The sequence below is a fragment of the Cryptomeria japonica genome, chromosome 10, assembly GCF_030272615.1.
Source record: "Cryptomeria japonica chromosome 10, Sugi_1.0, whole genome shotgun sequence".
Taxonomy (NCBI): Eukaryota; Viridiplantae; Streptophyta; class Pinopsida; order Cupressales; family Cupressaceae; genus Cryptomeria; species Cryptomeria japonica.
Window position 1 is genome coordinate 182,450,366 of NC_081414.1, and position 27,807 is coordinate 182,478,172.

At 33.1% G+C, this 27,807-nt stretch overlaps 1 protein-coding gene across 2 annotated transcripts; it reads left to right on the forward strand.

Moving 5' to 3' along the window:
• Positions 1 to 4,472: 4,472 nt before the first annotated feature.
• On the forward strand, positions 4,473 to 6,763 carry LOC131855783 (beta-glucosidase 13-like). Of its 2 annotated transcripts, none has more exons than XM_059213145.1 (10): positions 4,473 to 4,548; positions 4,637 to 4,714; positions 4,797 to 4,884; positions 5,005 to 5,257; positions 5,337 to 5,452; positions 5,542 to 5,762; positions 5,878 to 5,909; positions 5,999 to 6,101; positions 6,367 to 6,475; positions 6,558 to 6,763. In XM_059213145.1, the coding sequence occupies exons 1-10, from the start codon at positions 4,488 to 4,490 to the stop codon at positions 6,751 to 6,753; spliced, it is 1,257 nt and encodes a 418-aa protein (XP_059069128.1). In that variant the 5' UTR covers positions 4,473 to 4,487; the 3' UTR covers positions 6,754 to 6,763. The 2 variants fall into 2 exon arrangements, with proteins under 2 accessions (XP_059069128.1, XP_057866015.2); XM_058010032.2 differs by having other exon boundaries at positions 5,878 to 5,906.
• Positions 6,764 to 27,807: the final 21,044 nt, after the last annotated feature.

Below are 27,807 nucleotides of genomic sequence, written 5' to 3' on the forward strand. Positions count from 1 at the left end.
GGTCCTAAAAAAATAGTAAGATGCCTTGGAATTCCCTACTCGGTGTCCCCTTCCCTCAAAGATATGTGGCTTTGGGTTAAGGAGAAAATTGATAAGAAACTTAGTAAATGGAACAATAGATTCCTCTCCCTAGCTGGTAGGGTTCGAGTGTGCCAAAAAATCCTCTCCTCCTATAATATCTACTACTCATCTGCTTGGATGTTTAGCAACTATCAGATCTTAGAAATTCAAAAGGTGGTTAGATGCTTCCTTTGGTCTGATGGCAAAGGTAATAATAAATTACATGTTAACTAGAAGTGGTGCCATATTGAGAAATCTCTTGGTGGCCTTGGATTAAAGGATCTTAGGATCCAAGGTATTTCCCTTGTGGCTAAATGGATCTTCCATTGTCTCGAAGGTCAAGAACCTTGGAAGGTCTTAATCAGACACAATATTGAGAGGGCTATCCCTAAGAATGCTAAGTCTTGGAAGGGTTTAGCTCTCACCGACCTTGTGGCCGGTGGTTTTCCTGTTTATGTCCAGGGCACTTGTGTGTTCAAGTCTATTTGGAAAGCTTGGGAACATGTTAGGGGGTTTTTGGTCAACACTAGTGTCAACAATGGTGATCTGATTCATGGCGAGAGATCCTTATGGTGGAACCTCTTCCACACTGGCAAACCCTTGGCCCTTACTCAAGTATGCTTGACTAGAGCTTGGGCCAGCAAAGGGATCAAATATCTTATTGACGTTTTGGAACATGATACTCTTATCATGTGGGAAGATCTCAGCTCAAAATTTAACCTACCCCCCACTCAAAAAATAACCTACAACATGATTAAGTAGGCTTGTATTGATTTCGGTCTTCCTAAAGATTGTGATGCTTATTCTCATAGATTTATGTCTTTTAAATGGGCTAATGGTACTATTTTGGCTAAAATTAAGGCTCATAACATTTACTCTATCTTAGCTTATGAGGCTTCTATCATTAAGCATGTTAACATTTTATGGTATTCTGATTTGCCTATTATACAGTGGCAAAAGACCTTCAGCATGCTATGGAAAAGTCCAATTGAGCCAAAAATCAAGTGCTTTAAATGGCTTATGATACTTAATAGACTTCCTCTCGAGAGGAATTATGGTAATAATGACTTGTGCTCTATTTGTAAACTTCCTGAGACTGGCAGACATATTTTCTTTGATTTCTCCAGTGCTAAGGAAATCTGGCTAATGTTTGGCTTTTCTATCCCTAATCTTGTGAATACTATGGAAATTATTTCTAGGCACATTAAAGGATTGAAAAAGGATGCTAATATCTTTTGGTTTAATTTATCTGCCAATATTCTTTTGTATATTTGAAAAATTAGGAATGTTGATAGGTTTGAAGGCCAAGCCAGGGCCCTTACGGAATCCTTTCGAAGACTCACATTCTTCAAAATTGTCGTGCAAGTTGCCTCTACTATGAACGCTGAGAGGCACAAGCTCTTGAGTTTCCTCAAGGATGGTCACGCCACCATGTTCATCAAAGAGATGAAGGATGGTTATGAGTGGAGGCGCAACAAGGACAACCTATCCTCCTTTGAGGAGGCTCTCAAGAAGCTGAACAATGAAATTAAAGATAACAGGGAGCCCTCCTACGCCCAAGTTGAGATGCTGGCATAGATTCAGAGTTAGAAGAACATTGTTTGGATGGAAGGACCTCAAGGATGGGCAGCATGGGTTGAACCCCATGATGACATCCTCTCTTGATGCTTTTGTTGACTTCTCATGATGCAATTAGTTTGCTAGTACTCTTTTATGCGGATTACACACCCTGTTGTTACTTTGGTTTTTGTTGTCTTGTGGCAGTGACAACTTTGTTTTGCTAAGGCCTGGCCTCCTTGTTCTGGATTCTCTCGATTTCTAATATAAAAAAGTATAGATGCAAAATTTTTAATTAAGAATATTAAGAAAATTAATTATCTTCAATTTAATTGGTTCTTAAACTTTAGGCCATATAGGAGAACTTTCTATTTTGAATCTTTTTTAAAGATTATGGTTTTTCCCTTAAAAATTGTCTCAAATAGCTAAATTGAATAATTTCCAATTTTAGGTTTTAGTATAAATGTATTTTAAAATGGTGTAAGTTACATATCTTAATATATATAAAATGTTAAAAAATTAGAAATGTTGGAATTAATTTGAGTTTTATTAGAATGAATAATTCAAAAGTACCATTATTTATATATTATGTAAATTAGTTATATTAGAATGGTAAACAAATATGACCTAGGTCAAACAATATTCTCCCTCTTGCAAACTTTGTGACATTTATGTTCTCTCTAATTATTTGGTATCCTATACTATTATAACTAAATAGTCGCTAACATTTCACAAGCAATGTAACCTTGTTAGATTTGTCCCTAGAAATTATTTTCATTAAATTTATAAGGATACCTTACCTAATAATCTATCATGATGTATATTTAAAAAAAATATGAAAAAAAATACAAATACTAGAATATAATATTTTAATAAATAAAATAATATGTTATTGATAATTTAATACTAATATAATATAATAATAATGTAATTTTAATTATTACAATAGAATAAATAATATTAATAATTTTATTCTAATATAAAATAATATAATTTTAATTATTAGAGTAAAATTAAATAAATTTATTATTATAGTGTAAATTTTTTTAAGTATGCGTGCTAGCCTATCCGGGAATCTTCCCACCAACTGTGTTGGCCAACCCCAGTAATCTTCCCACCTACTAAACAAATCAAATATTTTTCCATGAGCCTGCTCGCTTACCCCGTAATCTTCTCGAAAATTAATCAAAACCCGACGTGCACCTTTAAGAAAGCCTATGGGCTAACTAAAAATCTTATGATCCTAACATTAGAAATTTAGAGAAGCTTCCAGGTGAAAAGATAAGGCTTGAATTGAGCTTTTGATAACGCAAACAGCCGTAACTGTATTTCTTCTCATCCCTTTTTTTTCTCTGAAGGCCCTCGTTTTTGTTCTATGCAATGAATCAACGTTTCTATTCATCCATCCTCCTTTTTGTCAATCCAGATTTATATGAATCCCTTCTTTTTCTATGCATCCAAGTTTACATGCATTTTTCAAGGTCCAAGACTAATACAGTCTATTTTTAGTACCGGAAGGTCAAAATTATATTGTAGATGAGGGCTCTCGTTTTCGTTCTATAAAAATAAGCTATCTAGGCATAACTGCATTGCTTTGTATGAAATCTGAATCTCTTAGCAGTTTACCATAATGAATAGCACAAAGGGATGGAGAACCTGTACAGTGGTGTGCATGTGGTGGGTCTCTCTTGTAGTGGCTCTTGAGGGGGAAAAGGAACTGACTAGAAGTGGGTTTCCCCCTGGATTTATATTCGGTACAGCCTCTGCTTCATACCAGTATGAAGGAGCTGCTAGGGAAGGAGGAAGGGGCCCAAGCATCTGGGACACTTTCTCACATATCCCAGGTTAACTTCACCATTCTGTACATACATTTATCTGAATCTTCCATTACTATCTATTATTTTGCTCATATAATCAATATGAATCCCAAGGCTTAAAATTTATTTTCGTAAAGATATTTTTAGTTTTTAATTGGAGATATAAGACTCTTAAAAACACACTTATTACAAACACTTCTTGATCACCTTATCAAGGGTTAATTAATATAATAAGTGATCACCTGATCAAGGGTTAATTAATATAATAAGGGATCACCTGATCAAGGGTTAATTAATATAGTGATTCAGACTTATTATAAACACTTTTCAATCATATGATTGAAAGGTCTATTGATATAATGATTAGAATCAAATAATTCATTACAAATTGTCTTTCAATATAAAAGTCTTAGAAGTATCAAAAGATTTCATGCAATTCCATGTAAATAATAATATCATGCAAAATTCATATTTAGAACTCCTAGTTTTATGTCAGACAAAGAACTCCAGTTAGAAGTTACAATTCCAACAATTTTTTTATAAACTATAATTGAAATTTCAGGAAAATTATATTATATCAAAGAAAATATTTAAAATAAACTGTCAAAAATTATATAAAAATTTAATTTATAACATATATTTTTAAAATATAACTTTGATAAATAGGGTAGACTGTGAAGCCTAGGCCCTTCCGAAATCCTAGAGGGCTAGTATTTGAGTAGTTTAGTAAACAACGCGCTGTAAGTAAATTAACACATACCATATAATTCATAAAGATTAATGGTCGATTGGAATCGATGTAAATATGTTTAGCTTAGCAGTGTAAATGAAATTGTCCGTAGGGAAAATCGATGATGGAGGCAATGGGGATGTTGCCGTGGATCAATACCATCGCTATAAGGTATGAACGTTCAATTCAGATCATATATTTTTCTGATCTACGAAAGAAAATTAACCTATTTTTTCCATTATCTGGAATCTGAGTGCAATACAGTTTGCATCTTGAACTACATTAAAGAGGGGTAGTGTAATTTACAGGAGGATGTGAGACTGATGAAGGACATGGGCCTGGAAGCATATAGGTTCTCTATTTCTTGGTCACGGATATTACCACGTGAGCCCCATTGTTTTTCTTTTTGGCTAAGCAAAAGTAGCTAGTATTTAGTAGTGTCTCTATTAAATCCTTTTTACTTGGGGGACAGGAGGCACGGTCAAAGGTGGAGTTAACAAAGTTGGAGTGGCCTACTACAACAATCTCATTAATGAACTCTTAAAACATGGTATATTATATTTATGTATTGGTTGTAACGATGTGGAAATTATTGTAATACTCTCAAGTCTATAACAAACTCTTATTTGTAGATATCAAGCCTTTCATAACACTGTTTCATTGGGACCTTCCGCAAGCTCTGGAGGATAAATATGGAGGCTTTCTCAGCAAAAATATTGTGTATCTAATCCTTCCAAATTATTAAATCCTTTAAACATCTATGCCCATATAGTATACTCATTAATTTCATTGAATACCCATTTTATGTGCCTAAGGAGACCTCTTATTTACTATATGCAGGAAAGATTTTGAAGCTTACGCTGAAGTGTGCTTTCAAGAGTTTGGTGATCGAGTGAAACACTGGATAACCTTAAACGAACCTTTATCCTTCACTGGCGGAGGATATGACAGTGGCACAGCTGCACCCGGCCACCATTCCTCTTTTAATGGAAGTTCAAGCACAGGAAATTCGGCAACTGAGCCATATATTGTAGCCCATAATCTTATTCTTTCTCATGCAGCTGCTGTGCGTGTATATAAGAGGAAGTATCAGGTGACCCACCATTTTCTCCCAAGTTTTTCCTATTCTATATACAATTGTCAGTGTGCCAATCTGCCATTTTTCTGTGTAGGCGGTACAGAAGGGATTGATCGGAATTACAATAAATAGTGATTGGATACTTCCCTATTCAAAATCACTTTCTGATCGGAAAGCTGCCCAAAGGGCCTTAGATTTTATGTTTGGTTGGTAAGCAAAGCATCTTCTGAAAACAGTCCACTAATGCCCATTTTAGGTGATCGTTCATATTAGATTGACTGGTAGTACAAAAATTACAGGTATATGGATCCAATTACAAAAGGGGAATACCCTTCAACAATGAGAAAGCTTGTTGGTAAGCGTTTACCCAAATTTAGTGGCCGTGAATATGCTATAGTAAAAGGATCGTTTGATTTTCTGGGATTAAATTATTACACAAGCCGCTACGCTGCTGATGTTCCAACGCCACCAAGTCCCATGAATACAAGCTATACATTGGACTCTCAAGCTAATCTAACAGGTGCACATCTTTGATTTTTTAATTTATTTTTGGCATATGGAATTATTTGTTCTGGTCATGTTTTAGAAACATTGAAAGGAACCTCTCACATAGATTGCTGTGGAAATATTTACAGCTGAGAGAAATGGTGTGCTCATCGGACCAGTGGTAAGGCTCACAATTATTTAGAAGTATTAAAAAAGCAATATTATGAAATGCTATGTGGCCAGTGTGTAATTTTTAATTGGTGACAACAGGCAGCATCGAGTTGGCTTCACGTGTATCCGCCTGGTATAGGAAAGCTATTGAATTATATTAAAAAGAGATATGACAATCCACTGATTTTCATCACAGAGAATGGTAAACATTTTATAGATTGAATATGTGAAGTATTATAGTGAACTAAAAATATTAAACATAGATATGACAATTCACTAGTTTTCATCTCAAAGAATGGTAAACACTTTATAGATTGATTATGTGAAGTATTATAGTCAATTAAAATCAATATTGTTAGTGATGGGTAACTTTTATTATTGATATACAAAATATATTTTTATAGGTAAATTTATATTAAATGTTAATTTTTTATATTAATAAAAAATTATATATTTTAATTTTATAGGTATTGATGAGAAAAATGATGATACATTCACAATAACACAAGCTCTTAATGATACTTGGCGAATTGACTACCACTCAAAACATTTAGCATTTGTTCAACGAGCAATAAGGTAAATCTTAATGAATTTATGATTTGTTTTTTTTGCAATACTATATACTTAAATAATTTTATTACCTTTAATGGCATGGCAGGGTTGGATCCAACATACAAGGTTACTTTGCATGGTCCTTGCTAGATAACTTTGAGTGGGGAAATGGCTATACAGTTCGATTTGGTCTTCATTACGTAGATTATAACAACTTTTTAAATCGATATCCAAAAGCATCAGTTCATTGGTTTCGAAAACTCTTGGAGGAAAAAGTAACAAGGGCTATAGGGACAATGTGAGAAAAGTAACAATGCATGTAGTTTTGTGTGGAGTGTTTTTCTTTCATGAAGTTATTCAATCAAGGCTCCAAAAAAAATAAATTACTTATTTTGTTTGGTAATGTCATTTGTCCATTTAAGATTACTATTTCATTCAATATTCTATATCCATTTTATTTAAATAATATATTTAAATATGCGATATTATGAGTACCAGCGAGGAGGTAAATTACCACATGTACTCCTACCATATAAACTAGAATATATAAATGTTAAGTCTAAATTAGTGGGAAAAAATAAATCACCTCAATCTCATGAACAACAACCCACATGAATACTTGTAACATTTGTGATTATTAGTTAAAAGTAGTAGATGAAAATTTTCCACCTCATCATAACCATTCTCATCGTAAAAAACATTGAACACAAGTATTATTGATGGGAAAAGTTCTTTTGAGATATTTTCTAATCTCTTCTATAGACCACTACATTTGATTTTTTCTATGTTCGAGTTTGTGAATATGGTCTAAAGCACTATTTAAGTTTACATCAACTTGATGATACATGTCGTCAATGTCATTATGAAGGAAAAAATAACATGCTTCCTTTGATAACATGGATACGCCTAATGTGCTTAGGATCTAGAAGTAGGATTTTCATTGGTACCTCCATGATAAGAACAAGCCAAACACCCAATTCTAGGATTTTAATTTCCCACTCGAGAAAAATATCAAATCACCAATCACCATGCCACTTGGGACTCTAGGCTATCAATGCTTGCCCTTATAAGATATGAAATTTAATTTCTTTTTTCTTCGAGGCTTCAGTAAGATCATTTCCTACCTTATCTAATCCTATACATGGAATCCAACTTGCTAAAATAATAAACTGAGCAAACTAAGGTGGATCTAGAAAGAATAAGCCAGATTTCCCACTATGATTTAGTAATCTAATACAAAGGTTTTCACCACCTTAAGTAATAAGAATATCAATCAATACTTGATCCCCTATTTCATACCATCATATATCATTATCAAATTATATAATTGTGTAACAAACTAATAAGTTGTATCTCATCCCATTATTAGAGAATGGGTGTGTGTGTGTGTGTGTGTTTCTATGCATATGTATATATATAGATATACACATGTCTTTTTATATATGTATGTATGTATTTATGTGTATGTGTACGTATACATATCTATGTATGTATATACATATATATGTAGTATGCATGTATTTGTAATATGTGTGTGTGTGTGTGTGTGTGTGTGTGTGTGTGTGTGTGTGGGTTTCAAAGATACTATAGAATGATCTACACCATGCAATATTTGGGTAAAGATATAGTCACTCAATATATAGGACCTTCAAATTAAACATAAGAGAAAATATGAGAGAATATTGCTATTCTATCAAACCATGCAAATATACAATTAGAATGATTCAAAAATAAAAAGAGATCCCCTTTGTTACATAGACCAAGATGATACATGGGATTGCATAAGATTATTACATGTGCCTTATTCTTATGAATTGAGAGATAAATTGATAAGTATGAGATGTGTACCCAAAGTAAAGTTAAGTAACTAGTATAAATAGGACTTGGGTGATGAACCAGATAGATAAAACACCTCATTCATACAAATAATATGGGTATGTATATATGCATATGTATATGTATATATATGTACATCTTTATATGTATATGTTGTTGGCTTGATGATGATTTTTGTAATGGATGACTTTGTGTGTTGTCATTGATGGCACATATACACACACATATGTTCACATTGTCGTATTCGTCTTAGTTAAGACAAACCGATATCATGTGTATAGAGAAGTCCAACCGGTTTGAAGGTGTCTAACCGATATATGTAGACAACTGGTGTATGTAGGAATGACATTGGTTTTGGTCATTTTCACTGACACCAGTTTGAAGACACTGCAGAGATCAACAAGGAAGTGAATGGAGCACAATCAGTCTATGAGTTGGAAGAGGTTAACTCTTAACTCGTATCAGTGCTCCAATCGGTTTCACTGCTTTTGTGATGAGTTATTAGTGGTCATGATGAGTTATCCCTAATCGAAAGATTTGGCGGTAATCTATGATGTTTTATAAAAGAATGTCCAGATACATTGCACCTAGGAAATTGTGATGAGGTTCCTGAGCCAACATGACATCTAATGTCTATAAAATGATATTGTGATGAACTATTTTTAAGAATGTGAGTTACAAGTGATAAGTTGATGCGTTTTATTGAAGGAGTTGTAGAGTATGTCAATGATTCAGTATTGAGTGAGTAGAAGAGGATATATACCAGCAAGATGTGCTATTTCTAGATCACACCACCTATTGTTTTCTAATCACTATGGCAGTCAAATCCCCTAACTGAGTAAGCTCTAATAAGCTTCATTGTACAAATCCTCTAACCAAGTGATCCATTAGTTTGGATTTGAAATCCTCTACTAAGGTTATTCCTAATAGGGTACTACCTTTAACTGGGTATAGCTCCTAGTAGGGCATTGGTATCTTTAATAGGATTTGCTCCTAGCAGAGCACTTTGTACACCTTAATCGGTCAATTGCCTATTATTGCAGATAGTTAACTTGTGAGTCCCATCTCACCGTGGTTTTTCCAAGTTGGTTTTTCTATGTATAAACACTTGTGTTATGGTGGATGTTTTACTTGTTGTCGATGCTTTTATATCACTTTGAATTGCATGCATAGTTTTAAGAAAACTAGTTAATTATTTTTACCGGTCTGTGTTTAAAGAGATATTGTTTTTTCTATCACTGATTCACCCCTCCTCACAGTGCTTTATAAGTCTATCAATTGGTATTAGAGACAAACTTCCTTAAGGCTTAATCGCTTGGAAGGAAACCCTAAAGCCACCATTGGAGATATGAGTTATAGAGAGATGGCTAGAGTACTTGATGCAACCAAGGATGAACTTGAAACCTTGAGGGTCAGATTTAAAGCTTCACAAGTGAAAAGGAGAGAGTTCACTAAGCAACTATTGGAGATATCTGATGATAGTTCTTCAGATGAGGCCAAAATTGATGCAGTGGCTAAAGAAGTGGAAAAAATGAATCCCTAACAATCCATATGAGCCAAGAACTTGAAGCAAGGATGGCAGTTGAAGACCTAATAAAAGAGAGAGATCATGAGATTTCTAAGATCAAATAGGAGAATGCAGCTCTACATGAACATTGGCATGAGGAGAAGGAAGAGAAGGGAGCCTTATAGTTAGATCTTGAAATGGAAATGTCTCTAAGAGAGACTCTAACAAAGTACAATGAAGATCTTACCAAAGAACTCATTGAGGCTAATGGAAAGCTTGAAAAGTTCAATAAGAGTTCTTCTATGTTAGATGAGCAGATCCAATCTTAGAGGATGAAAGGTGACACATCTGACTTGGTTTCAATACATCTGAGAAAGGAGAATCTTCAAGTACAAAGAGAAACATGCACAAAGGTAAAACTACTCCTAAGGTTAACAAGCCTACTAGTAAGAAAGCTTTCAAACCTGTTTGTTTTATTTATCATAAACCTGGACATACTACTAATGTGTGAACAAGAAGACCTAATGTAGGCTATAATTCAAATGCTACATATGTGTCTAGAAGATTTGACAGTCATTGTTACACATGCAACATGTATGGACATAGATCAGTTGAATGTAGCTATGGAGCAAACAATATAGCACCTCACATGAATCCAAGATGTAACAGTGACTGGAGAAGTACCTTTGACAACCAGCATAACATGAACTAGCAAAAACCCTATGTCAACTGGTTCAGTCCATATGAAATGGAAAAGATAACAAATTCGATTTGTATCATTTGCAATAATTATGGACATGTGTCTATGAACTATAGAAGGAGAATTGGAAGAGGTAATATAGGACCTTGGAGAGCATCTGGGATGGCCAGCTATCATTATCAAAAACTGGGACACATGGCAATTTTTTGTAGAACCAAGAAGAATAAACCGGTTAACCACTCTGAAGATCAGAAAGGTAAGAAGAAGGTCAATGTTGAGGAAACCAAAGCGGAGATGAACACAATCTGGAAGAATAAGAGTAAGGACAAGCCTGCGGAAGAACCTAACCCTTCATCTAGTGTGGAGAATCCTGTACTGGTGAACTAAGCTTTTCAACAAGCCTAAGGGGAGCATAGCGGTAAATCTACTTTTGGACCCCTTGAAGAATGTATGATAAGAGAGTTTTGCATTTCGAGTTGTTTTATGAGAATTCTTGATAGCATTGTCTATTGGTTTTCAAAGGATTAGCAATCGGTTATATACCTATCGATATAAGTGATTTTATTAAGCAGTATATTAGGGTTTGTTACCCTATCGGTTGTGAAATTAATGCAGTGGGTAAATTTATAAAAGTAAGTTTTACCAAGTTATTTTTACCCTAATTGCATTTGAAGAAGAATTTTTGAGCACCTGCATAGCAAAGAAGAGAATTCTTAGCTAATTGTGAATGGATGTGTGTTGCGGATCAAAAGATGAATTGGATTCGAAGATAAGAAGAAGTGAAATGGGTGTGCATTCGAGAGATCAACCAAAAACCCTGTCAGCACTAAGGGAATAAGGTATTCTTTTGTTCATTTATCTCAAGTCAAGATTATCTAGAATGACATCATCATCTACACAAGCAGGGAGACTTATGATTACTGTTGAATCTGTGGAGTCTATGGAATCAGATAAAATAGAATCATATAATGCATTGTCTCAAGTTTTTGATGGCGTTATGATCAAAGGTGATTTATCAAGCTATATATAATGTAACATTAAGGATCAAGGATCACTGTCTATCTATTCACAACTCAAATATTTGTGTGATAAGAGTAGGAAAATCAAATCCGAGTACATTAGGGTTTATGAAAAGGGTTTTCATACTACGGCATATTTTCTTGAGAATTTTGAGGAAGAGCATGTTAGGATAATCCTTAGTCATGTGCATGGAGAGAATATGTACCTTGATAGGTTGCACACAATCACAAAGGAATAAATTCATGCAATAACTAGATTCTAAAAAACCGGTGAAGTACCAAAATTGAGGACAATTTCAAAAGATATTATGATTACAATGACTCAGACCACTGCTGATGGTCATGTGATTTCAGTCAACAAAATTAAATATCCAACAGTTAGATATGCAACTATGGTTATTGGCTATCGGATATTCCATTTCAACAAGATGAACAATGTGTCGTCTGTTGTTATGCATGCAGCCTACAAAATGATAGAAGAGAATGCAAATTATGACTTATGTGAGGCAATGAGAAGCTAATTGATGATGAACTTAAAATAAATCAAGAGTGACAATAGTCAAAAGTTCAAGTATGATCAATTGTTGATTGGTCTATTCTTTTACTTTCATAATTTCTTACCAGGAATTGGTGACATTGAATGGTCGAAGGACATACCGGTTACAACCTAAATTAAGAATAGTATTAAGGCTATGAAGAACACATTTCCTGTCGCCATGAATAGATATTTTAATAAATTTCAAAAGAAGATGAGCATGAAGTTAAGGCTACCTGATGAAGTGGTGAAACACTTTGTAAAAGACATCTATTTCACAGTTACCACTGACTTTTGCCTTATGGAGGCCATTGAACCCAGGGAAGAAGAGATGGAAGAAATGAATTATGAAGTCAACTATTACTTATTAATCAGTTATGCCAACAACCTTTTGGCATCTCCCAAAAATAAGATGACGAAAAGACTGGCAACTTTCCAGGAGCAGATTGCACTTGTTCAATAAAATTGGTTAAGTGTTTTTACCGGTATGTTTATGTGTATGTGTATGTGTATATGTATGTGTATGTGTATGTGTATGTGTATGTGTATGTGTATGTGAATGTCTATTTGTGTTTGTGTATGTGTGTGTATGTGTGTGTATGTGTGTTTGTATGTGTATGCATATGCATATGCATATGTGTATGTGTATGTGTATGTGTATGTGTATGTGTATGTGTATGTGTATGTCTATGTGTATGTGTATGTGTATGTGTATGTGTATGTGTATGTGTATGCATATGTGTTTGTGTGTGTGTGTTTGTGTGTGTGTTTGTGTCTATGTATGTATATGTGTGTGTGTGTATGTGTATGTGTGTCTTTTTGTGTTTGTGTATGTGTACCACTATGTGTATGTGAGTATATGTGTGTGTATCACACTAAGGATATCTAGGGTGAAGAGACATTAAAAAATGTTACTAGCATAGAACTAATCATGATTCAATAATTGACAAAACTATGTTGTATGCCTCTCATTGTACTAAGAAATCAACAGTTTTCCTACATTTGACTGCATGCCATCATCTTGAATGGTATTGTTGCGTAGTAAATTTCATACCTTTATAATTTTACACTAAGTTTGGACTCATTTTGGTGATTGTGCCTAATTTTATAAATTTAATTATGATTTTGCTCAATTTCAAGACTATTTCCATGATCTTGGTGCAATACCCTACTCAACCACCTTTGGCCTAGCCCAAATTGTTGGTACAAGTGTTTAACTCACCTAAATGTTGAGAGAGAGGGGCGGGGGTTGAATTAGAATTAACTTAAACTTAATCATCCATTAAAAATTCACACATTAAATAAGATCTTCCAAAAGAAAGAACATAAATAAAGCATGCACCACATAAGAACACTAATATTTTTACATGGAAAACCCAATGAGAGAAAAACCACTGTGAGAGTTAACACACACTATATGAAGCACATATTAATTTTTCTTTTCAAGGATCGCTACCATAGGAAGCTCACTACTCCCTAATGAAAATAGGAACATGAATTGCTATAAGACAAGCATCTATCATATGCTAATGTTGCAGTCACCTTTTTCACACAATTATTCTGCCATACTAACTTTGTACACTTCATACTCACTTGATACATCACCAATATATTCAACAAACTTATTGCACTTCACAAATGATCTATTGTATCATAAATATCCTTTGCAAAACCTCAAAATACCAATTAGGGAAGCTCCAATAGGACCTATAAAATAAACATGTAGCATCATATAGGTCAGCTTCAAACACATGCATCATAAACAAAAATAGGTTGTAGATCAACCCAAAGAATAATTGAACCCTAAAAACATCTCAACACATCCTTAAAAGAAAATAAGATAGGTCAAGATCAACCAAAAAATGAAGGAACTCATTTTGTCAACTAAAACAACATCAATACTCTTAAAACTATTAACTATTTATATCTACATGACTAGAAAGAAACTAAAAGCAATATATAGAACAAGATGAAAGAAATGAAGACCATCTAAAACTTTTTTGCAACCATCTCTAAATTAACTATTAAATTCTAGTGCAAGTGGAGAATCCCACTGAATTGATAGAAACATAGCAATCTAGATAGACTTTGACACTTCAACAGATAAGATACAAAATTGTGGAGCATCAATTCATTTGAAACTCACATTGCTAAACCAATATATATCTTCTTGAACATATTTTCAAATCTACACAATCATACCAATCACTTAGAGGAATGCAAAGCAAACTAGTGAACCACTAAGGCACATAACTTTGTTAAACTATAATTCAAAGATTAGACACATAGAACTATTTTGATACCAATATATGGATTTTTATCACCTTCTATTGCACACAACTTGTCATTGTAAGTAAATTTTACTATTTTATGAAGGGTAGATGGGATTACTTACATAGTATAAAGCCATAATCTACCTAGAAGGAGGTTGTATGTGAGAGTACCGGGTATGACATGGATAGGCATGGGTAAAGTCATAGGTCAAATCATAATAGGTAATGCAATCATACCTAATTACTAGCTACAAAAGATTTTAAATACATGCATAAAGAGAGAATTGGACTGAATGAGAAAATTATCAATATTAATTTAGTGTTAAATTCAATGCTACAAACATTAATAACTAATCCATTGTCAATTAGGTATTATTTATTGCACATTTATTATTTAGAGGTATAATCATGAGGGGTTCATATTGATTTTGAACTTCCAAAGGTGGTAATTCATGATGTTTGAACATAGTATTCATTTTTGTTGCATGCATATGAGTAAACAAGGTTGCTACATCATTTGGTCTAGTAGAAAGTGACATCTACCTTTTATAAGGTTCCTTGGAGAAACTTGTCTGGTATGCTAGGTGAAGTTTGAATCAAATCCCAAATGGAGATATTATCTAGACTAGCAAGAAGTTCCTCAATAAGGTCATACTCCAAGTTACAAAAATGTTGTGAAAGACAAGTAGTGGAGGAAGAAAATTTTGAGAAGTAGGGATGACATTTGAATCTTATTTATTGTATTGAGTGTTATGAGAAATTACTAATAAATTGTTTTTTGTTACACTTGTTGATTGATTCTACTACTTCTATTTAGTTGTTTTACATCCAGTTTAGCTCTTAGCTAATGGGGGGTTTCATGTGGGGCTATTAAAATAAAGTAGAAATTCCATAGAGTTTTTTAAGTCTAGAAAAATTTAGGAAGCATCCAAATTGGGTTAAAATCCTTCACTAAGGACTCTTCTTCCTCATTTTCCATACTACATTTAAGTTATTTTTTAGATCTTCACTCTATGGATTCTTTGTGGGTATTTCCTCCCTTGTTTACATGTTAGAAAAAAGATGTATTAACCTTACATATGCATAAGATTTCTACGTTTAATAAATTTTCTTTTGAACATAGATTGGACCAAAATTCTCCCCAAATATTCAAATTGGACAAATAAGAATGTTGGTGAGTTTTTGTGGCATGTAATGTCCCCTAATTAGTTGTACTTTAAATTAACCTAAATTTACCCAAATCTAAAAATAGATGATTAATTTTCTAGGAGTACTTGTGTATATTGTTTTCCTATGACACAAAATTTGGGAAAACATATGAAGCATAACTTATAAACTAAAACATTTACTAATGAGTTAGATTGAATGATGTAAATTTTAATGTATTAACTACCAATTGTATTAGACTTATAAGATAAAATCAGATTGTTATATTTGTTAGACAAAATCAGATTGTAGGTTAGTTTCCTTTCTTAGTTATCCAATTCCTTAGTACACTAGGGTAGGCCAATTGGATAGGGTATCCAAGAGATCCTCCATCCTAGGACCAAGAGTAGATTCTACATTCCTTTTCACTCCATATGGCAGGTGTTAAGCATCCATCATGGAGTAGTGTACCTAGTGACGTATCCTATTGTCATTCCCCCTCATCACAACTACCTTCCCTCTTAAGCCCAAGAGAAAATGCTTCACCCCTCTTGGTTCTATGTGGCAGGTGTTAGGAATCCACTATGGAGTGGTGTAGTTAAGAGAGAGTCCCTCATATACAATGAACCATTTGTGATATTTCAATGGAATTATCTTTATTTTAGTTCATCTCATTATGGTAATAAATTATATCTGACATAATTATCATAGTACATTAGTACCTTGTATTAAATTGTCATCAATACTTTTTGTTAGTACTACTTTGTATCAGTATTAATGATTTATTGTCATTATTCCTTACAATCTTTAGATTATTCCTTATATTATTAGCATTATATGAATTTATAGTATTACAATAATTTGTGTAAACTAAATTTCATTGCCTTATGTATTCTTGGATTTATGTATAGATACATATATATTATGTTTGATAGTAATGTGATTTTAATGTTATTTGAATAATTCTATATAATTTGTCTTTCCAACTTTATATTATATCAATTATCGTCAATTTAATTAATAATATCCCCATTATTTTTTATTCAATTATATATATATATATATATATATTATGTTTGAAAGTCACATGTATACATACCTGTCACTCCTCTTACTGTTCCTTGCTAGTAGACTTGATGATTTGTTTTCCCTCCCGAATTCTTTCTTATTTCTCCCTAGCTTGTTATTCTTTTTTATTCTCATCCATTGCACGTCCACAATGGTTATGAGCCTTCTTATACTACTTCTTGAAAATGACATGTAATTTACAAGAATTCCCTTTGTTAATAGAATCATTATATTATCAAACAACCCATTCTTTTTAGATCGTTGTATTAATATCATGTCTCTTTAATCATTCTTCCTTAATCGATATTATGATTAATCATTTAACATTCATTAGATAAGTGTGTTTACATTAGCTTGGACATCAATTTGTGGATGTGTAATGGTCACCAAAATGTAATGGTGGGTGAAAAATGTGTGAATGAGAGATCAAGAAGAAAGCTACCCTTTCCCTCCAAGGAGAGATGAGAGTTTCACTACAGATTTCCCTTCAAACACTTTTCATGTATTACATTGGAAGAGTGGCATTGATTTCTTTCAAAATCAGCTTAGATCTAAAGAATTCTTTAACACCCTTAATAATGTCCTGGCTAATGATGTACCAAAATGACTTAAAGAAGAACATCGGGAAGCCATCCAGGCGAGGGGCTTTATTACCTTCAAAGGAAAATACAACTTGCTTGATCTTAGCATCAGAAGAGATAGCAGAGAGAAATTTATTTTGGTCTCTCCCAATCATCTTTGGGATAGCAACAAGGAATAAGTCTTGGGCACTTTTATCTAGATTGCAACCCACCGATAAGAGAGACAAGAAGTAGAATCTAGCTTCCTTTTTTATTTCATCTTCCTCAAAGGACAGAGTCCCCCCTATGGACATTTTTGATATTCTATTGGCTACCTTGTGTTTCATGGCAGTCATATGAAAGAATCTTGTATTCTTATCACCTTCCCTAAGCCACAGAGAGTGGAAGTGCTATTTCCATAATATCTCTTCTTTTTTAATGATATCATGATACTTAGATAATATCTCATTCTCAGAAGTGATAGAGACCTCAGTATACCTATCAGCTTGGATTTTGGCCCAAATATCCTTAAGATCAAGTTGGATTGTAAATTTAGTGGCAAAAATATCACCAAAAAATTCCTTATTCCATCTCTTAACATTTTCCTTCACATGCCTTAACTTTTTGGCCGCCAAGAACATGTCAGATTCCTCTATCAAAATGTTCCACCAATATTTGATAGCTTCCTCAAGCTTGGGGTGGCTCATCCACATCTTTTCAAATCTGAAGGGGAAATTTCTCCTCCCAGAGATGGGGTCTGCCACAAAAAAATCGGATAGTGGTCCGAGCCTTTACGAGGAAGTGCATATAAGGAACAGGTGTAATGATTGAACCAATCATTAGAGATAAGGGCCCTATCAAGTCTCACCTGGATAAGATCAAAGCCAGCTCTTCTATTAGTCCAAGTAAAATTAGCACCTTGCAGATCCACATCATGGAGCACTTGATTATCAATGAAGTTCATCAAATCCATCCTACTATCAAGCTGAGAAGGAATCCCCCCAAATTTCTCATTCTCCTTGAGTGGAGTATTAAAGTCTCCCATCACCAGCCAACCTTCAGAATTGAATTGAGGTCTGATAGAATCTATCTTTTTCCAGAATCTACTTCTTTCAAGTTTAGAATTCGAGGCATAGATATTAGATAAAGCCCAAGTAGTCCCATCTTTAATGTGATGAAATCTAACAAACATCATGTTATTGTCAAGCCAAACTAGATTCTCTTGGACATGCAGAAGGTTCCAAAAGAGAGCAATACCTCTAGAGGCACCATCCGAGCTACCCCCAAAAACCCCATGGTTCTTAAACACTTTGATTTTTTCCACTTTATCCTTGGGCATTTTAGTTTCTTGAATCAGAACAATATCAGGTTTATGATCCCTGACTAAGTCTTTAAGAATCTCCTGTTTATGCAGACCATTAAGTCTATGAATGTTCCATGAAATAATCTTCATATTCTTTTAAAAGAGCATACCTCATGGATGGTCAACTAGGTACCATCTGCTATATTCTTGATGGCTTCCAGCTCCCTCATTTGCATAGTGAATATGCTTCGTGACATTGCTAGATTTGATCCTACATCAACTTTAGTCCTCCCCCTAGTTTTCACAAGAGTAGTTTGGGGTGTAGATTTGGGACCCTTTTTTCTTGCCCGCTTTTTTCCTATGACATTATTGATCTAGATTTCGTCATCCATAGGGTTTTGGGAAAGTGTTTTTTGCAGAGCATTAGGTTTTCCTTGTTCATCTTCCCATTTAGAGTTTATATTGAGAAGAGAAGTTGTCGGTGACAACAAAAAAGTGGATTTAACATACTCAACAGATTTTTGGGATTCAGAAGAGGAGTTTCCACCAAGAATATTGCATTGTTGGGCATCTTCGAAGCTGGGATAAGGCTCCTCATTATTCGAATTATTAGAAATAGATTTGAAGTCCTTCTCCACATTGTTAGCATGCAGAACAACATGGATTTCACCTTCCTCGAGGTCTTCATCCTTTTGCTCATCACATTTGGGTCTAGGCTTTTCTCCTTCGTCAGATCTGGCCTAGTCACCTTTGAAATCTTCATTCTTTGATTCCTCAGTACAAGCCATATTATCATTTTCCTTTTGCTCAAAGGTATCAGGAATAATGGCATTCTGGATATCTGCTTCCTTCTTGTGGGTATTTTTAGCTTTCCACTGCAACCTCTTATCTTTTTTGGCTTTATCCTTTTCAACTTGCAGGGGGCATTTCTTGGCAATATGTCTTGCTTTTTTACAATGGAAACACGCAAATGGAATGCTCTCATATTCTAAGAGTTGGGTTCTTTTCCCAAGCCTAGAGTTAATCTCAATGGAGAGAGGCATATTGGTTCCCTGAGAGACACCCACACAAATTCTTGCATAGGTAAGTCATCTTTTAGCTGTTGTAGTGGGATCAATGGAGAGGAGTTCACCAAAGGAACAAGCGAAAACATTAAAGACATCTTCAACCCAAAATTCCAGGGGCAGATCTGAGAGTCTCACCAAAACAAGAGCCTGAGAAAAGAAGGGAGCATTAAGATCCAACAATAACAACCACTTCTGAAGCGCCAAAGTGGTTTTCCCAATCATTCAAGAACCACCACAAAAAATATTAGTCATATCTTCTTCACAAGAAAAGTTGAGGGAAAGAGCCCCTTTTGACATAGCTATTATTTCCACCCGTCCCTTAAGAACCCACTTTTTTCTAGTAGACTCCCTAACAACATCAATATTAGGTCTAGGACCCAAAAATTTACCGACCAGAGTCAGGGCCATTAAAGCAATATTGTGCTCGATCACTGGATTCGAGACTTCAATAGAAAATTTCCCTTTCTCAGGGTCGGAAGTATTGCGTACCTCAGGGAGAGAAGACTTTCCGCATGGTTTGACACCAAACAAAGAGGACCAAGGGCGATACGTATCCACCCAATTGGGCCCCTTTCTTGAGAAATCTCCATCATGTGTTGTTCACCCTCAACCCGAATCCAAGGGTTGGTCACCCCCTTGTGGGTCCCCGATGAATATATCCTTGCCATCCTCCTGAGGATCTGCAGTCTCAAGACCTTAACGTGATCCATCCTTACCGCTAGCATCCTAGATTGTAGGGCCAACACTTCCTGCCTAAAGCATAATTCGAAATTCCTCTCTGCATCTCCATATGCCAAAAGGGTATTGTTGTAGCTGCCCATTTCAAAAGTTACAAATAAGTTGAGGACTTCAAAAATTCTAAAATGAAATTTCTTGGAATAACCTAAATATTTGGACTACTTAATAACTCTTAAAAAATGAGTTCATTGATACACTATAGGGAAAACTACATTTCAGTCTTGAGTAGAAAATTAAATTAACACACAAAATATAGGGCATGATATTTAATAGAGCCAAGGGTGATGCATATCATAACAAGAGATAAATATAATTTTTTGGTAGATTTATATAATGCATAGTAGTACAAACACAAAATATTAGAAAGATGGTTAATTTACACATGAAATTTATAATTAAAAATAAAAGATTATTATTTGTAAATTATGGCTAAATTGAACAATAAAATCTTAGACTACAAAAATTTTAAGAAAAGAGAAAAATATGAATGAAATTTAAAATTACACTTGAATTAACTTAAATATGTAAAAAATTATAGAATTCAAAGCATTTAAGGAAACTAGATAACTAGAGGAAGTTGAATATTATAGAGAAGATGAAATGATAAATAATTTGGAGTAGTTGACACTTTGTCTCCCTTTTGCAAGCATTCTATTATGAAACACCAACTAGCTTCATGTTTTTGGGATGATTTAAATCTAGCTTATATATCTTAATATTTTATATATTTAAAATAAGCTAAGAGATATCCTTCTCGAGGTGCCTATTTAACTTTAAGGTGGAAAAATGATTAAAAATAGTTGTCTCTAGAAGGATATCTATCTGCATATTTTACATATGTAATATTAATATATATAAGCTAATAGCGGTCGTGGTGCAATGTGGAAGACGTTAAATAAGATAATATATAATTTTACTCTAATCATATATAATATTAAATACTAGGATCATGGTTAGGGTTATGATTTACATCGTTGTTGGGATTAAAGTTAGGGTTAGTCTAATAGTTATGATTTAGCGTAGCTTAATTGTATTATTTAGGGTAATTATAATTTTTTAATCCTAATCCCGAATTTAATCTTACCACAGTAGGGCTAGGGTTTGGGATATAGTTCAATTAGGGTTGGGGTTCAAGTTGTAGGTATGGTTTAATTTTAGGGTTAGAGTTTAGGGTTAGGTTAAGGTTAGGTTATGTTAGGGTTAGGATTGATGTTAGGTTGCAATTAAGGTTACTATTCTAGGATAAATCTTGGGGTTATGGTTAGGGTTCAAATATAGTTTGAGTTATAGTTTAATTAGCATTATGGATCAAGCAGAATTAGGGATAGGGTTAATGTTATGTTAGGGTGGAATTTGGTTTATGCTATAATTAGGGTTACCATTGTAGGATAATTCTTGGACTCAATTGTATTTAGATTAGGGTTAGGGTGAAGGTTAGGTTAAATTATGGTTGGGGTTAATATTAATTTACGATTATGATTACTATTGTAGGATAAATCTTGGGGTTATAGTTAGGGTTCAAATATGGTATTAGTTATAGCTTAATTAGCATTGTATCTCAAGCACAATTAGGGTTAGGGTTAACATTAGGTTAGGGTTGGGGTTTAATTAGATAAAAATCTTTGAGTTAGAGAAAGGTTATAATTAGTTAAATTTAGGGTTAAATTAAGGTTAGACTTTGATTGTGGTAAGGGTTTGATTATAGTCAAGGTTTGATTATGGTCATGGTTTCATTATAGTATGGATTAGAGTTTAGTTAGGGTTATGATTTAGTTACACTAGGGTTAGCATTGAATTAGGATCAGAGTTTAATTAGGACTAGGTTTTAAGCTAGGATTTAAGTAGGACTAGGTTTATATTAGGGTTAGGGTTAATTTTAGGACTAGGGTTCAATTATGGTTAGATTAGGGTTCAATTAGGATTATATTGTTGTAAGGGTTTAATTATAGGGTTAGAGTTGATCTTTGGGTTAGGTTATAATGTTTAGGTTTTAATTAGGGCGAGATTAGGTGTAGGGTTAATGTTTTGCTACAATTAGGGTTAGGGTCAATGCTATGTTACGATTAGGGTTACTATTGTAGGATAAATTTTGGGGTTATGGTTAGGGTTTAAAAATGGTTCTTCGTTATAGTTTAATTAGCATTATGCTTCAATCATAATTAGAGTTAGTATTAATGTTAGGTTAGGGTCAAGGGTAGGCTACAATTAGGGTTACAATGGTAGGATAATGCTTGGTTTTATTTATTTTTAGATTAAGATTAAGGTTAAGGTTAGGTTAAATTAGGGTTAGGGTTAACATTAAGTTATGATTAAGGTTACTATTGTAGGATAAATTTTGGACTTATGGTCAAAGACTACTATTAGCATGATAATTATGGTTATGTTACAATTAGGGTTAGAATAATAATTGTGTTTAAGGTTATGGTTAGGGTTTGAGATAGGGTGAGTATAAGGGTTAGGGATAGACTTGTGGTTAGGGTTAGGGTTTGGATTATAATTATAATTAATAATTGAGCTAATATTATAATTATAATTAGGGTTAGGGTTTAATTGTGATTAGAGTTCAGCTAGTGTTGGTGTAAATTATGTCTCATAATTACACTTTACTTAAGTTGACAAGATAATGTATTAATTGTAGCTTGCATATGAGACACTTAGGATATTGTAAATCTAGGGAAGATGGTTGTAGGAGAAATTCCACCTTTTGTGATGTTATTTTGTTATCACATTCCACCTTTGGTGGGTGATCAACCTTTAGTGGAATTTTATATTATTTCTCCTACCTACCCTTGTATCTCATTGGGCTACATGTCATGATTGTGTGATTCATTTCCCTACGGCGTTGACTTTATAAGAAGGCTCATGTTCATTGTATAGTTGATCAATTTTTTCATCTTGATGAGAATATAGTTTGTTCTTGTCTATCTTTGTCTCTCTTGTGTTGTGTTGTTCATTGACCTCTAGATCTTGGTTGTTATTGGAAAATTCTTATAGCTAGGGCTAGGGTTCGATTATCAATAGGGTTTAGTTATGGTTACATGCATTTAAGATTGTAGAAATAGTGGCATGAAAGTTAGGGATGATGACATATGGTTATTAAGGGATTATGTGCAACATTTATGAAGCAAATAAGTAGAAGATGAAACACATTGGTATAAGAAAACTGGATTGCCTTTTTAGGGGATTATCATATTGAACATGTTTGCAAGCATATTTGTCATGCAACTATGTTGCTTACATCAAAGCATATAACTTTACACATTATATACAGACAGAGACAAGGTCTCTAGAGGCATTTTCAGATGACTCTGAAATTAGGATGTGATCCATTTTTCATAGCAGATGCTAGATGATGCTCAATGTAGAGTTATATTACAAATGAACCCTTTTTCTTAGCATTATCCTCTACTTATCTTCATCTTTGGTAACTCATTGATCTATTTAAAAGATGAAATACATTTCAAATTAGAAATAAATTTATTTAATCACCTGTTACCAACTTGTATTTCCACCATTTGCATGAAAAATGCTCCAAGTTTATTTTTAGATAAAAACTACTACGATACCTACTTGATATTCACATTGCAAAAATAGATTTTAAACATAAAAAGAAGAAGTTTGAACATTTAATAATGAATTGTGAAACTAAAGCATAATCAAAGCTAAAAACAATTAAATAACAAAAAGATAAATAGTAAGTACAAAGGATTGTCCCACAAATATCCATATTTCAAGGAATCAAACATTTACAACAATTCCAATCTTCACTAATCGTTAATATGTAATCTTCCATTAATCTCTAATATTAATACTCTATTTTAGACATTAAGCTAATAACCTTTCTTGTATAGCTACACGACTTTTGAGATCAAGGGTACCAAACAATCGAATGCAATTAAAAATAAAGAGACATATTTGAAACCATAATGTATGAAAGATTAAATTAGGTAGCTACCTTATTAACATGTTAATAAGGCAACACCCTTCTGAAAATCGTACCTACATAAGATAAATAGTTTAACTTAGATATAAAAGTGACTGTATGGTTAAATGCCTTGATATTCTTAATATCTAGCTCGAATAACATTATTTCCTTTCCTTCCTCTGACTGTGAATGCTATCACTTAACTCCTTCCGATTCTTTATTCTTGGGCTCCTCCAACAATTTTTTTTCCCTTTTAACAGTCGATTTGTAAAAAAACTTCCTTTCAGAAAGAAAAGACAAGATGTCCTCCTAGCAATGTCTATTTATGTATGCAGATTGCTAGCATTTGGAATTCGCTATCAATCAGAGATATCCCTCATGGAAGAGAAACGGTTCAAGAAAAAGATACTAAAAATCATGTTAAGGTAGTCCTTACAACTATGTGACATGGTGGCTTCTTCCATACAAATATTTTATGGTCTCTTCACTTTCCTCAGTTTTTACAATTGTAACTGTCCACAAATCTTTATTATGTACACGGACTCGTTCACTCCCTTCTGCAACTGTAGGATATGCATCTCACCATAATAAAACACATTTGTGGTATGTTTTTATTAACATTATAAATAATTCATTTATAATTATTAGATTTTCTAAGATTGTAAGATCTCTTCACACAATGATGGAGTCAGAAATAGAAATAGAATGGGTAACTTAGGCACAGTGGCCTTCATTAAAATTAAGGAGTTTAATATTGAGGCAACAATATTATAGTAGACACACACGTCTGTAGATATATTAAGCTAGTGAAAAGGAGAAAGAGGCTAGTTGCATTTATAAGAACTCCTTTGTATTGAAGTCACAATCTCTACAGTATTTTTCTACAAAATAGATTAAATATTAATGTGAATGAATTTTTGCAATTGATTATTCATAAATGAATAATTATATAAGATAAATAATCTACATAGGTTATAAAAAGATAAAAGGAATCTTATTTGAAGTTATAAGATTAAAAACTATTAATATGAAAATAATACTCTAATTGTGAATTCCTAATTAATTTAAGATAATAGATGCAATATCATACTTAAGATAAATATGAATCCTTATGAAAGTTTATAATAGGTAGGTGAGATCAATCTATAGAACTAAATCTATAAAAGTGTTACAAAGATTGACCTCACCTATTGAACTACCTATTCATTATAAGACTTTCTTAGATGTAGATGTTACATGAGTTAATGTAGAGAAACTAAGCTATGCTTTGGTTCATACTATCAAAATGTTTATAAACTACATTCTACTTGAAGAAATTTATTTATCATAATTCTTTATGCTATAGTTAAAATATTGGTAATGGAAAGTAAACTTTGAGATTAAAGAAGGAAGTGGGTTACCACATTGTAATAATTTGATCTAGAAATGATGACTGTGAAATTGGTTAGAGGAGAAGCCTTAACATATATTATATTATAAATAGACTATCAAATATATTTTTAACCAATAATAATTTACTCTAAATCATTAAGAAAGTATTAGATACAAATCATAGGGAGTGGAATCAATAGTTAAAAAATATGTACTATGGGTAGCTAGTACTAGAACTAAAATTTCTCTCGGTACCATGCTTTACCTTCAAATCTATAGAGTAGTGCCTCCCTTAACAATTTAAAAATCCATCTTTTAAGATTTATGAATGATTACGTCCAAGTGAACAAAAAAGGTAGAGGCTAGATTTCTTTAGTTACAACACTTGAGAGGTTCTTCCACCAGTTAATGGATTTTTTTTGAAGCATTTTAAAGATTAGGTAGTCTTCATGTGTTCATAATATATATATCTAGTTTAGGATTTTATTCATCATTTTGGTTGCTAGGTTTTTTGTTAGTGTTTTAATAATTATCTTTTTCTATTTTTGAATTTCTTCCCTTTTGGTAAATGACTTTAACAAAGATTTAATATGGATAATTTTCAAAGTGACTCTATTATAGAGTATTCCTTTGAGAAAGGATGATTATAATTCATGCTTCTTTAGTTTCAAATATCAATGCTAGATTGAATGGGTTCTCCCCCTAGAAGTTGGACTATTTATTTTGTACGTCTTGAAACATTATTTGAAACTATAATACACATCTAAAAAATGTAAACATTTTCTTGATTTATTTGGATTGATTGTTGTAGTTGAATATTGAATAAAAATTCCAGTCACATCTTTTCTACCACTATAATTCCTTTAACCCGACAACAAGAATTATTGCTTGTGAGTTGAGATAGCTTCTCAAATGTACTTGAAAAGAACATCAAGAGGGAGAGACAAAAATTAAATTAATAATAGAAAATAGAGTAACTCAACTATCTTGATGATTTAGATACATCTACCAAAGTTATGAATGCATGTCTAGAAAAAGAACTATAACTAGAGTGAAATCAGAAAGGCAACCTTAACTTAAGACTACCTTATCAATAATTAAGAAATTCATAGGTGGTGAGATCAATCTATGTAGCGCAATGCTCAAGGTTTACAATTATATGTTCCAACATGATTCAATAAATTTAATGAATAGACAAGCATGCTTGAGTTTCTTGAATATCTAGAGTTGTGGTAACATTGGTCTCAATTTTTATGGTTGCAAAGTGATGTTTTCTAGTTTTGTTTGTAAAAATAGAGATTATTTTTCTACTTTTTTTTAGAAAAACAGTTGTTGTTGCACCAAAAGATTGACCTGTTAATGTTCAATACAACTACAAGATTTAATGAATCCACAGGAGGCATTAAGCCATGTCACAAGCCCAAGAATTGCACTACACAACACAAGGGGACCGAGGGCACACACCTTGCAACAATCCCCCCTTAGCGCAAGCGAGGGATTTGAACTTGTGACCTAGGTTTTGATACCCGTTGTTAGAAACACGGTTATTGTTGCACCAAAAGATTGATCCTTTAATGCTCGATACAACTATGTGATTTAATAAATCCATGGGAGGTGGTTAAGCCATGTCATAAACCTAAGTACTACGTTGCACAAAACAATGATTCCAAGAGTGCACAACTTGCAACAATTTTGTTTGTAAATTTAGAGATTCTAGATTTTGAACTTTATTTTATCTTTGAAATGGTAAGAGCATTTTCTTAGTAAAGTTGCCCTTTTTACATGCATCACATACATACTCCATTTTTTTGGACAAAATGTAGAGCTAGTCTCTTTTGATATTTCTCAAAATAGATTTCATTCATTTGTTTGTCATATTTAATATACTTTTTAGGTCACTAGAAATAGATATTGTAAATTGTGGATGATATAAGATTCATGTGTTTCATATCTTGATTAATTTTAAAAATTATATTAAACATCTTAATAAAATACTGATTTAATTATTTTATAAAATTGTAAAAATTTCAAGAACTACTAGACTTTCAAACTTGTATTCAAATTTCTTAAAATCCCCTACACAAAACACATTTCAAATAGTTTACTATTTTATTTAAAACCCAATTCCTAACTACTTTATTTTTAATTGGTTATTTAAAAATATTCTTTGCTTAACTTTAAAAGATGCATCTTCCCCTCGAATCCTTCGTATCATACTGTTATTTCCACTACTACCCTAAATTTCAGGGCAATTTATTTTTTTAGTCTAACATGATGACTTGATAGATTTCACACTCCCCTTTAGACA

What these genes read in the sequence shown, in the direction of transcription:
- LOC131855783 (XM_059213145.1), top strand. Translation starts at nt 4,488, where the DNA reads ATGAAGGACATGGGCCTGGAAGCATATAGGTTCTCTATTTCTTGGTCA. An exon ending in GTGTGCTCATCGGACCAGTG is followed by an intron (nt 5,910 to 5,998) that starts GTAAGGCTCACA and finishes TGGTGACAACAG; the next exon opens with GCAGCATCGAGTTGGCTTCA. An exon ending in GATTTTCATCACAGAGAATG is followed by an intron (nt 6,102 to 6,366) that starts GTAAACATTTTA and finishes TTAATTTTATAG; the next exon opens with GTATTGATGAGAAAAATGAT.